This window comes from Cryptomeria japonica, chromosome 2 (genome assembly GCF_030272615.1).
Source record: "Cryptomeria japonica chromosome 2, Sugi_1.0, whole genome shotgun sequence".
Classification (NCBI taxonomy): domain Eukaryota; kingdom Viridiplantae; phylum Streptophyta; class Pinopsida; order Cupressales; family Cupressaceae; genus Cryptomeria; species Cryptomeria japonica.
In genome coordinates, this window is record NC_081406.1 from 227,686,903 (window position 1) to 227,698,841 (window position 11,939).

The following is an 11,939-nucleotide window of genomic DNA, read 5'->3' on the forward strand; positions in this document are numbered from 1 at the left end:
AAGACAAGGCAAAGAGAACAAATAATGACTAATGAAAGGAGTAAGAAAGAGAGATGGAAGGGGAAGACTGGTTGATTCAAAACTAGGGGAGATAAGAGGGGGATGGGTAATTAGCTTGAGAGGAAATTAATAAAGGATTCCAAATAGGTCTTAGGTTAAACCCATCATCTCAATTTATGTTGGTAGTATTATTTTTTATAAAAATAGCTTCTTTAAGGTTTTTCTTGAAGATGATATATTCCTTGACTAGGGCATATGTACCCTCCAAGTGAAATGGTGCTTTTTGTTATGAAATTTGTCTACAAGGGCCAATTTGGCAATCCTTTCATGCTTGTTGTTATCAAAATTCTCCTTTGATTCTCATGTAGATAGAACAATTAATATCTAGACTCCTAAGTTCTAAATAATTCCGATTGGATTTTTAATGGACAAGGCAAAATTTCTAGTTGTAGTGATTGGTTTGAAGACACAAGTCCTTTTTAATGAAGGATTTTGGAGATATTATTAGATATGCTTTACATGTAAGGAAGGGTGTCATTGCAAACAACATTACAATCATGAATTTTTTAGTTTAGAATTAAGATGGGCTATGGATTGCTTAAGAGATCTTGTGATATTCTTATTATAGTACCCATTTAATTTGAAAACCTTAGAGAGGTGTGAAAGTTCTTGGTTAATCTGAACGTGATCACAAATGCAAAATGCCCTAATGTCAACTTCCTATCTTTAGGACACTCACCTTATTGGTAAGGTGGTGATTTAAGGAAGCATGAATGTGGAGGTTCATGTGGGTGGACTTATTAAAGATGGTCTGACCAAGAGAACTAGCTTATTTCTTAATGTGAACTATATTCAAGAAAGAGAGTTCATCATTGGTTTTGAGTCCTTTTTTTTTTATTGATAATAGGTTTAAGTTTTATATTCCTTGAAAGGAAAATATACATGCCTTCAGCTGCTCTGCAACGTTCCTTAAAATGGGGTCTCACCTCTACAATAACAAAAAGAACCCGAGATAGAAACCATGCCAACAAAGCCTACCATTCAAGATACATTACTTACAACTAGGAATCCCCACCCAAAAAACCGACGACCTAAAGGAAACCAACCTACCGGAACCAGCCAAGGGCTTCCTCCCTGGAAAAGTTGGGAATGGCCTGATTGGGTCCTGCCTCGGGCAGCGCCATCCCAACACATATCACGGTTCCCGGTCGTCTGCCTCGCAGCTCACTACGTTCCACGACCTTCACACTCTTTCGTGTGATTTGGTGACGCACCAACGACCGCCCATCTTCACCAATCAGAGCCTGTGACTTCACCGGGGTCTGCTTGCCACGCAATTTCGCTCTCTCCATCGGTCCCAACATTCGCACAAAGTCCAAAATTTCCCGCCACCCATTCCTTGCATCCTCTAACTAGGATTCCACCGAGCAAGAAGCCGACCACACCACCAGAGGCTGCACTACATTATTCTGCCCGCCTAAGCTCCTCCACGACCCTTGCTCCATTCTTAGACCCATTCCAATCTCCGCACGTGCCATCACCTCCGCCAAGTCACCTGACCATTTTGGTCTTAGCACTAGGGACGCCACCCACAACACTTCCTCCTTTGAACTTCCCACCATCAGAGCCAAAGCCACGAACAGGGATGAAACATCCAAATTTGTTCGCAGGCGACAGTCAGTGTCCAGGAATTAATCCCCAAACATCAGGCAAACAACCCTCCAAAAATCTTCCTCATCCACCCTAAAAACATTCTTCAGGCCATTGCTTGAAATTGTGCCTCGAAATGCAGGCATTTGACCCTATGTAAGCAACAAAAAAATTTCTTCCATCCTTCCACTATCACACAACCAAAACACAACACTTGCAAGAGCAAATACAGTCCTCTACGTAGTGCCAAAAAGAAAAGGAGGACCAAAATAAGAAATCCGCATCCACCCCATCCATTTATTTTATCGCACGCACCACCTCATACACAACATCACCAGCAATCCAAAACTCCATACGCTGACATCATTGCACCTGCATTGCCATTACGCAACTTGTTGCCATTGCGAAGAACACAAACCACGTGAGCCATCCCCACCCCTCAATCATGCGTATCTAAAACGGTTCACGCAAATCTTAACACCACGTCTTGGGTTCCCCTTTCAAACTCAAAGCACCTTCATCCAAAATCTAAGGGACCCAAATCTCTTAAGTCTTCAAAGAAATTAAAATGTTCAGCCAAGGAACCATTTGCCCCTATGTTTGATAGCATATCAGCCTCAGCATTCGCTTCCCTTAGAACATGCGATACTTTAAAATCCTCCAACCCATTCAGAAGGTTATTCATTCTTCTGATATGTTTATCCACATGCCAAGCCTCCATCCTACCCCTAGCAATGCCATTCACCACTAGTTGGGAGTCCCCCTCAAGATGTAGTTTTTTCACCTCCAATTTTTTCGCCAAAAGAATTACTTCAATTGCCGTCTGACACTCACCTTCGTTGTTAGTACCATCCACCAATCTCTTTGCTCCAAGAGCAAGAATACTACCTTTCTCATCTCAAGCTATGACCCCTACACCGGAGATCCCGGGATTCCCCCTTGATGCCCTGTCAAAGTTAATCTTGGTCCATCCCCTATCTGGCGAAATCCACACATGACTTTTATCACCAACCCTAGGAGGATAAGCCCTCAAAAGCCCATTAGCAGGCCCATTGGTTTTGAGTCCTTTGGTAACCTTGATGTAGACGATAATATTGTTAAGGTGAAAGCAAAACATTTGAAGTTGATCATGACCATGGGGCTAACATATGTTAGTGTTGTCCATCATTTTTGTTTAATGGGGAACATGTTAATGGTTAGCTCTTCAAATTACACCATGTTCAAATTAGTAACGATTAGAGATAATGGGGTTTCATGAAAACCCCATTAGATTGCTCATAGAAAACATCTCAAGGAGTGTGAAGAACATGGACTTTAAGCACAATGCAACCAATAAAGCAATTTCCCCATTGGTCCTCTATCTAGCTAATTCAATGGAGACTTGTAAATGGAATTTAGCAAAGAGAGATACCACATCAAAGTGTACAAGAATGTCGTCATCATCAACCATTTTTATTTGAAGAAATCATCAAATTGGATAAAATCTTTGATGAAGGATGAAGACTTCTCAATTAGGGAGCAATCAACTTGGAGAAATGGACAACAAGATTGTAAGCAAGAGAATTTGAGGTGTAAATAATAGGCATAAGAGGAATACCACTCGTGAATCTTTGGCATACCATAGATGTTTGGGATGATTTATTTAGTGGGCATGGGATACTTTTTGGTGTTATCATCAAAGGGGGATTGGGCAATAACACTTTTCATTTGCTTAAAGATTTTTATAAATTGGATTGTAGGATAGGATTTATAGCTTCCACCATTGTTTTAAAGGTATTTGAACATTTTTGTGGTAGACTAACTTGCCCATGTGACTATGGTGTTCCCCTTGCCCATGCTTTAACAATTTGGCAATGTTATATTTTAAGTAGCCTCCAAAAAGTGATAAACTCATCTTTAGAAACATTCCACTTGGAAGGTTTAAAATCCTCCAAAACAATAGCAAAATCTTACTTAACTTGATCTATTGCAACATCAAATAACCATCCTACAACATTTTCAATTTCAATTAGAAAATCTACTTTAAGATGGAGAATAGGATAATAGTGCAGCCAATGTCTCTCTTTTGCAAATTAAAGATGAGATGTTCATATCAAGATTTTTCATTGATTATAAGTTTTTCTTGTTATTGAAAGATAAATTTACAAATGAAAAACTTGGGATTCAATTTTGTCAACCCTTAAAGAAGTTTTAAAAAAATGACTATAGAAACAAAAGAATCAATAGATTATTATTAAATATTGCCTATGAAGATATTAGGATGTATATTTAACTGTTTTTATTGATTACTTTAAAAATATAGCATATTTTTAATTTTTAATTAACGAATAAACACAATAATAATGTTGAGATTAGTTGGGAGGCGTGATGATAGGAACACAATCAAGAAGATTGACCGTGAAGATTGCAATGAAAGGGCTACGAATCTCTTTCGACATTTGTGGGTCGTTGGCATATACAAAAGGCGTGAGCAACCAGGAGGGAGTATGTACTTTAAAGGCTGGACTGAATCCCAATCTGTGCTTGAAATCTTTAATTTGGGCGCCAAATATATGCATCGACTACCTCTGCCTTTAAAGCTATTCTCTCAACCTATTGATTTGCCTTTAAAGCCATTCTCTCAATCTCACATCATCCTAATCTAAGATACTTTGATTTGCAAAAGAATTCTCTCTCATCAATCCAGGTAAGTTTTTCTTCGTTGGATTTTTTTAGTATTGCTACCTTCCTGCTTTAAAATGGCAGACAAGAGCTCTCAAGGCATGGCGGACAAGAGCTCTGAAGCCATGAATGTACGATTTCTGAGAAATACTAGAACTCAACGCATCGTATATGCCGAAGCGGGTAAAGAGTTTGTCGATTTTCTGTTTAGTTTTCTTTCCATGCCCATCGGTTCTATCCTTAAATTACTGTATGCATTGGAATCCAATAGGAAAATTGGTTCTGTATCCAATCTGTATGATAGCATGGAAAAATTGCTTCTCAGTTTCTGATCACGGATAAATCCCAACTGCTTGACCCCAAATTTATAACTCCCTACTTTAATAACTCTCTCAGTATTGAAGGTGGAAATTATTACGTTTGTAGTTACCTTATCGGGAGGGGTGCTTCTGCTTCGTGGGGTTATTATGATCATGGCGGTATGAACACAACTCACAATATGAGCACCAGCAACACAGATATATGTATCTGTGGAAAACCTATCAACCACCTCGTTCAGCTGCGGCAGAATACCAATACCAGCGGAAGTAGCAGCCAAACTGCAGGGCAAGGGCGAGGGCAAGGGAACAGCGGTTATGTGAAAGAAATGCTTACATTTATAATAACTGACGACTTGAAGATAAAAGGGAGTTCAACTATCACCAGTATAACGTTACTCAATCAGCTCAATATTAAAGATTTGACAGATCTTGAAGAGCGGACTGCAATTGTTGATCGCAACAAGGTGAGAGGTTTTAGCTTTTTTTTTAATTGGTAATAGTTGATTTTATTAAGAAAGCAGGTTTTGAACTGGTCCAAACCAGTTGGGGCTACATCCAGGGAGCCCCTCCCCATAAGACTGACCATAAACAAATCAGTGATTGCATTGCTGGTTTAACACCCCCTCCTCCTGAGAACCTAGTACCCTGGGTATACTTTCATCTCTGACCCTCCTGTCCTCCTTCCTTTTCACCTCAATCCATCCTTCTTCCCTTGGATTCTCCAGCGACTTCAAGTTGGAATCGCCCAACATTACCTTCCCCCCTTCCTCCAGGCACGGTCGACTAGATTGTTTCATAGCAATTACCTCTATGGCAGACCCCAACTAAGAAACAACTTTCACTGCATCCTCCTGAACCCCTGCCTTACTCTGCTTTGCTTTCCCATTCTTTAAAGAACCTGAACTACCCTTGAACTCTGTCTCCTTGTCATTGAGAGCATTCTGCTTACCACACGAATCTTGGGGGGTGCTGTCATTCACCACCACCTTCTCTACCGTGTACTAGTGAGGGACCATCTTCTTCCACCATGAAGCTGGTCGCTTTACTCTACGCCTGTCACAGGCAGTAGCAATGTGCCCAATTTTAGGGCATCTCCTGCATCTAAAAGGAACCCCTTCAAAGTCCACCTGCTGAATCCAGCTGCCTCTTGATTATTTCAGAGAGATTTCCGAAGGAAGATCTTTGGATATATCCATCTCAACGAGAATCTGGGCAAAAGTAGTATGCATCAAATTAAGAGAATCATCAGTCATCAGAAAATTACCTAAAGAGTTACGGATAGCCTCAGGAATCAAACAAAAACTGCATTGGGAGATTAAGAAGCCTGACCCAAATAGGAATCCAATCAATAATTCCAGAAGTGGATTTTAGTTTTATTTCAATCTTTTGGGGCAAATTTATTGTGGATTTTATTACGGAACCAATTGTGGTAAAATGTTGAACATTTTTTTTAGGCACTGGAGATTTTGGAGGCATCTTTGATTTCCACAACTGTGTTGAACGATGTGTTTGGAGCTGAGTTTTCCCTCTCACACAAGGTAAAATTAATTAAAGCAGATCATCATTTTCGTTGTCTGCTAATCACTCTTTGTGATAATATTTCGCCTGTAAAATTTTATCTCGTGTTGCAGGCGTGCGTAGAAGAATGAGCTTTATCATGGATGCCATGAGACTATAGTTGCAGAAAGTGAAGTGCATCACGCTTTAAAAAAATGGGATTTAATGAGCAATCGTAAAAATAGGAGTGATTTGGTAGCATAAGATAGTTATTTAAAAGCTTGTTTTCCATGATAGTAAGCTATCTATTTTGTAACTACAGCAAAATGGTACAGTAGTATGGTTTCTCCATGTAAGGACTAAACATGTCGTTTTCTAATGAATCTTTTCATCCGTTGCTGTTCTAACTATGGGTAGCTTGTAAAATGTTACATATTCAATAATATAAGTGTTGCTTAAATATAAATTCTGTTTGACAGTATTAATTTCTTTTAAATAGAATTTTATATGTATTTGTGGATGTAATGTATTATATATTTGTTAACCAAGGAAAAAAATGTTTTTAAAACTCAGTTTTAATGGGAATGCTGTTATAAATGTTTTTTTTATAATTAATTTGTTTATATTGTTGGAAGTAACTGTTAGTCATCTATAAATAAGAGAGGAAGAATGGAATACATTTAACATTATATTGAGTACTCATAAGCTTGGTATTTGTTGACCAAGAAGAAATTTGTTTCTAAAACTCAGATTTAATGGGAATGCTGTTACAAATGTTTTTTTTATAAATAATCTTTTTATATTGTTGAGTGTAATTGTTACTATTCTACATATAAAAGAGGAAAAAATGGAACACATTTAACAATGTTATAGTGAGTATTCATAAGTATGATTTGAACAAGTGATAACATACAATGAATGTAAACTTTTTTTAATAGAATTTTCATAATTAATTACAATTTATTGTCTTGTTTGATATATTCTCTTCCATTTACATTACTTTTATAATTGAAATTTTTATTCCTACTCTCTTTCTTTTAATTATCGTTCGTTTATTAATTTATTCTTCCTCCTAATTTAAGGTGGAAATTCTTGTGAGCTCTCTTTTTGAAATCGCATCATGCTTTTAATAATCTAATATATTCTCTCTCCACTAACTTTTCTTTTTACAATTAAGACCTTTACTCTTATTGTCCTTCCACCAACTTATTAAATTACTTCACATCCTTACATAAAAAAAATTCCCATGGTCTCCCTTTGTACAACATTGGGATTCTTGATTTATGTAGTGTGGACCTTACATAGGGAATATTAGAAATATATAAATATCAAAAAAGTTTTAATGTACATTTAAAAACTAATAATTTAAAGATTATAAATATTGAGAAAGGTTTAATAATATAGTTAAATTTATATATTTATAAGATTTAAATATTTTCGTATCATAAATTATAATTTTTTTAATACAAAGTTTCACATTTTTTATAGATTGTTATTTTATATAACAATTAAAATTGTATACATCTATAATTTCTATCTAAAGGAGAGTGTCTTAAAACATTGACATATTGGAAAAGAGACTCCAAACTTAACAGTTACTTTTTGAAAATGAGCAGGAGCGAAAGTGCAGGGTTTGCTGAAGCCGGAGATGGTCATAGGGAATTTGGTTTGAAAGTTGGTGGATCATTGTTGTAAGCTCTAGGTATGGATCAAAAGGCAAGAGGATCAAATAACGGTCAAAATAATGTTCATTCTAAGGATGGGGACCCACATGCACGATTCATTTTTTAAAAATTTCAGGGGGGCCTAGGAGGTGAGTCAAAGAAAAACTTGCTTTGGATCCCGAGACAAATACTCTATGTAGGAAAGATCAGCAGAATCTTGGGTGGTCTCTTGAGGCAAATGTGAAAGATGGAGATTTGAGGCAAAACAATAAGCCATGGTCTTCCCTTTTTGGGGTTAAACCTATGGGGAAATTGTCTCTTCCTTTGGTTAGCAATATTTCGGATCCAAGTTCAGGACAGTTTGGCATCTCTATCCTGGACCCTATCAATAACTACAATATTTTTCTAATGGCTTTATCTCTGGTGGGTAAGTTCATGGGTCCTAAACGCGGTATCAAAACTGTCAGGGATTTCACGAGGAATAAGTGCCTTGTTCATTGGCCTTTCTTGTCCTCAATTTGTTGATAGTTTTTGTCCAATATCCTAAACTCCTAATCTCATGGTTTAGGTATTGTGCATCTCCATAGGATTGAGGATTGCAAGAAAAAGAACCAACAAATTGGCAACTCTGTTGGGGAGACAAGTTGTAAATCCATTTAGGGAAAGTCTACAAGTTCAGTGATCCGAAATTTTGTTTCAGATATAGAGGAATTGCATCCCTAGAAGATTTGTTGCAGAAGTTGTGAAGAGATGATTGAAAGACTTTGCTATTGGAGAAGACCCAGAAGAAAATAAAACTCATTCATCTTTGAAAGAGGTGGCTACTTTATTAAAGAGGTGGTATCTTAGATTTGTAATATTTTCAGCCAAAAGGAAAGGTTAAAAGTTGTTGCAAATTTTTATATAAGGTATGTATTGTAATTCTTTTTTGCCCTCTAAAAATTGTAATACTATGGAAGTATCACAACAAGAACATTTATGCTCTTAAAAGGGACCATTTTTTCTTGAGATATACAAGCCACTTGATTTCAAAAATGTTCTTGGTTATCCTCATCAAGTCTCGTTGAGTGTTAAAAGCTATTTTTACCTAAGTTTAATGGAAGCAAATCAGAATCAACATGTAGAGATCTATAGGAGTTCATTGATTTAATAGTTGAATGTCATGTTTATGAAGAGGATGTCATCATGAAACTTTTCGTAAGAATATTAGAAAATAATGCTAAAGATTGATTTTCCAGCCAGCCCATGCATTGCATAGCTTCATGGAATGAACTTGTGAGTACTTTGATGCATTAGTTTGATGAGAAAAGTAAAGAGTAATTGTACATTCAAGAAGAGAATCTAAATTGTATAAAGAAATTAGAATTTTGCATATCCCCTTTAGATGCATTCTTTGGTATGGTGAGGCACGAAGGAGAATCTATAAGAGACTTGTTTGAAAGAACATTGAAACTTATTCACAAATACCTGTTAATGTGAGGCCTAATGAATCTGTGTGTGTTAAGTTGTTAATGAGGATATACGAACCTAACTAAATATATTGGCCTTAGTCTTCAATGCCGACTACTCTTGATCAGGTATGTGAATTGGTAGGTGTCATAGAGAGGATTAAGTATGAAAATTCCAATAATGCTAAACTTCATAATGCAGAGAATGGTAATATCATTAATAGATGTGAGGAGAATAATGACACAATGCATCTTGTAAGAAAACCATGTACATATGAAAGTTGCAGCTATAGTGTTTCAAAGGCAAATGAAGATGAGTTTGTGGAAAGACAACACGTGCCTTTGAAGAGGGATTGCAATGATGAGGATTCTATTGATAATATGCTACATAAAGATCTCCCCTACTTTGCTAATGAGAAAGAAGAATTCATAAAAAATAAAGTGAAGAGGTATGTATATCTGAAAAATCATGTTTAGATTCAATTAAAACCATCATATGATGAAATAGAAGAAAATCAGATGATATCTTGCCAAAACATATCTCAATGTGATCTACATGTGTTTCCAAGTCTATTCTATTCATATGAAGATGTAGCATTCTTAGATGACCAGGACAATGTATCAGCTTGTGAGGCAAATAACTATGCTGATGAAAACAATACATCCGATTTATTATAATTACTCATGGGGTGAGTGAAGAAGCATATTCACTTAGTAGTGAATGAATTTTATAATTGTTTTGACTGTTGAATATCAAAGATATATACATGAGAATGGTTCTAAAATCTCATGCCCAACAAACGTTTTTATTATAGTGATGGTACTTTTTGTTGTGCAAAGTATGGCACCTATGTCTCTGATCTTCCCTCATCATTTGGACCAGTTAGCTTGCAGGGTAATTATGAATACAACAATGAAAGATTATTTAACTATGGTAATAATAACTATGATGAATCTGGAAATGTGTATGCGAATATGATTTTAGGCTTTCATTATGATAAAAGATGAAAAATTGATGATTGTGAGGTTCATTGCAGCAATACTCTAAGGTAGGAAGTTTCAAATGCAGATTTGTCTTAGGGAGTACCCTTTGATCCAGATGAACTTCATTCTAAAAAATTTCATGTAGACATAGATATGGATTTAAATAATAGATTAGATTATGCATATTTCTTTTGACCATTGGATGTTGATGATCTGAATACATGTTAAATCTGCACATTGTTGATTCTAATGATGAAGTTTCGGGTTTACTACTATGTGAGCAAGCCACATGTGATGTTGAAGATGATATTTTTAAATCTAATGTTGAATTATTTGATAGTGCTAACATTGATGACAATAGATTTCAAATGCAATCTGACTGGTCTTGCTTTCTATTTTAGCTAGAGATCTCTCATTTGGTGAGTAATAGTGGGTATGATGAAGTAAAATGTCATAAGGAGTATGGATCTGATTTGTTGAGTAGATATAACTTTTGTCTGTCATATGATTATACAATTCTTTAGTGTTTGCCTTATTTAAGAATGTTGTGTGTTACAAAATGATGACATGGGTAAGTGCACCAAGATGGTGAACAAAAAGGGGGGTATAAGTGGCCACTTTTTTTTTTCTTCTTAAAACAGGTAAACCTAAACTTCAAAGAGCTATTTGAAGGTCATGCACTCAAAACTAGGAGTTGAGAAAGAATAAGAGTTTTAGTACTCTGAATCTAGTTTCTAAACTACTTTTTTAAAAAAAAATTGGATAAGATTAAGAGGGTCAAACCTTTCACGCACGAAAAACTATTCCTGATTTTTCAAAAAAATATAACATAGCTATTTTCGTGCGCTGCACAAAATATATAGTTAGATTTAGTATTTTGAAAAACCCTTCGGTAGGATGATAGGTAAGAGTGAGATCTATAAGTTGTGTATTTTTTTGTAATTTTCCGTTGAGAATTTTATTTTTTATGATTTTTGGAAGTGACCGCATCCTAAAAATTTGGTACCTGTTCGTGCGTTGGGCATAACTTGCATCATCAAAATAACCAAAAATGCAATGTTTTTTTTAAAAGTGTATATAATCTAGTGTAGAACAATAATATATAATTTATTTTTGAATTTGGTCAAGTATAGCAAAAGTTATTAAAAAAATGGTAGACATATGTCTATGAGGACTGTCAAGGCACTGATAAAGAAAATTAAAGTTTACTATGCTAATGTTGTCCAAAACTAGAAAAATTTATATGGTCAGAAAACTAAGATGTGTGAGACTACGGTGGTAGTTTTAGAGATACCCACTTGATCATTTGTAAACTTGATGACGATGAAGTCAAGAAATCATGGTGGAGGATGAAAAAACGCACAAAAAAGGGGGGGAAGAGGGCTTGCAAGCCTTAGGGTCATTTCCCAATTCAATTACCAAGCCAAAACCCGCACGGGTTTTGAAAAACCAAAAGTACTATTCGCAGTTCTAAATAACCTGTATGGGTTATGTAAAACTAGAATTTTTTTTTTCTTTCACAAAACCCGTACAGATTATGAAGAACTAAAAACATTTTTTTTTTGTTTCACAAAACCCGTACGGGTTATGAAGACATAATAATGTATGCTTGTAAACTTAGCATTTACTACACATGTTTTAGACATACCTAGATAATATGTGTATATGTATGTATACATGCATATCTATAGTTATATATACATATATTTATATAG

The 11,939-nt window shown here is 35.8% G+C and overlaps 1 protein-coding gene across 1 annotated transcript; it reads left to right on the top strand.

Moving 5' to 3' along the window:
• Positions 1 to 4,118: 4,118 nt before the first annotated feature.
• LOC131054338 (uncharacterized) lies at positions 4,119 to 6,594 on the top strand. The gene is made up of 3 exons (XM_057988823.2): positions 4,119 to 5,095; positions 6,086 to 6,169; positions 6,263 to 6,594. The coding sequence occupies exons 1-3, from the start codon at positions 4,793 to 4,795 to the stop codon at positions 6,278 to 6,280; spliced, it is 405 nt and encodes a 134-aa protein (XP_057844806.2). The 5' UTR covers positions 4,119 to 4,792; the 3' UTR covers positions 6,281 to 6,594.
• The last annotated feature ends 5,345 nt before the right edge of the window (positions 6,595 to 11,939 follow it).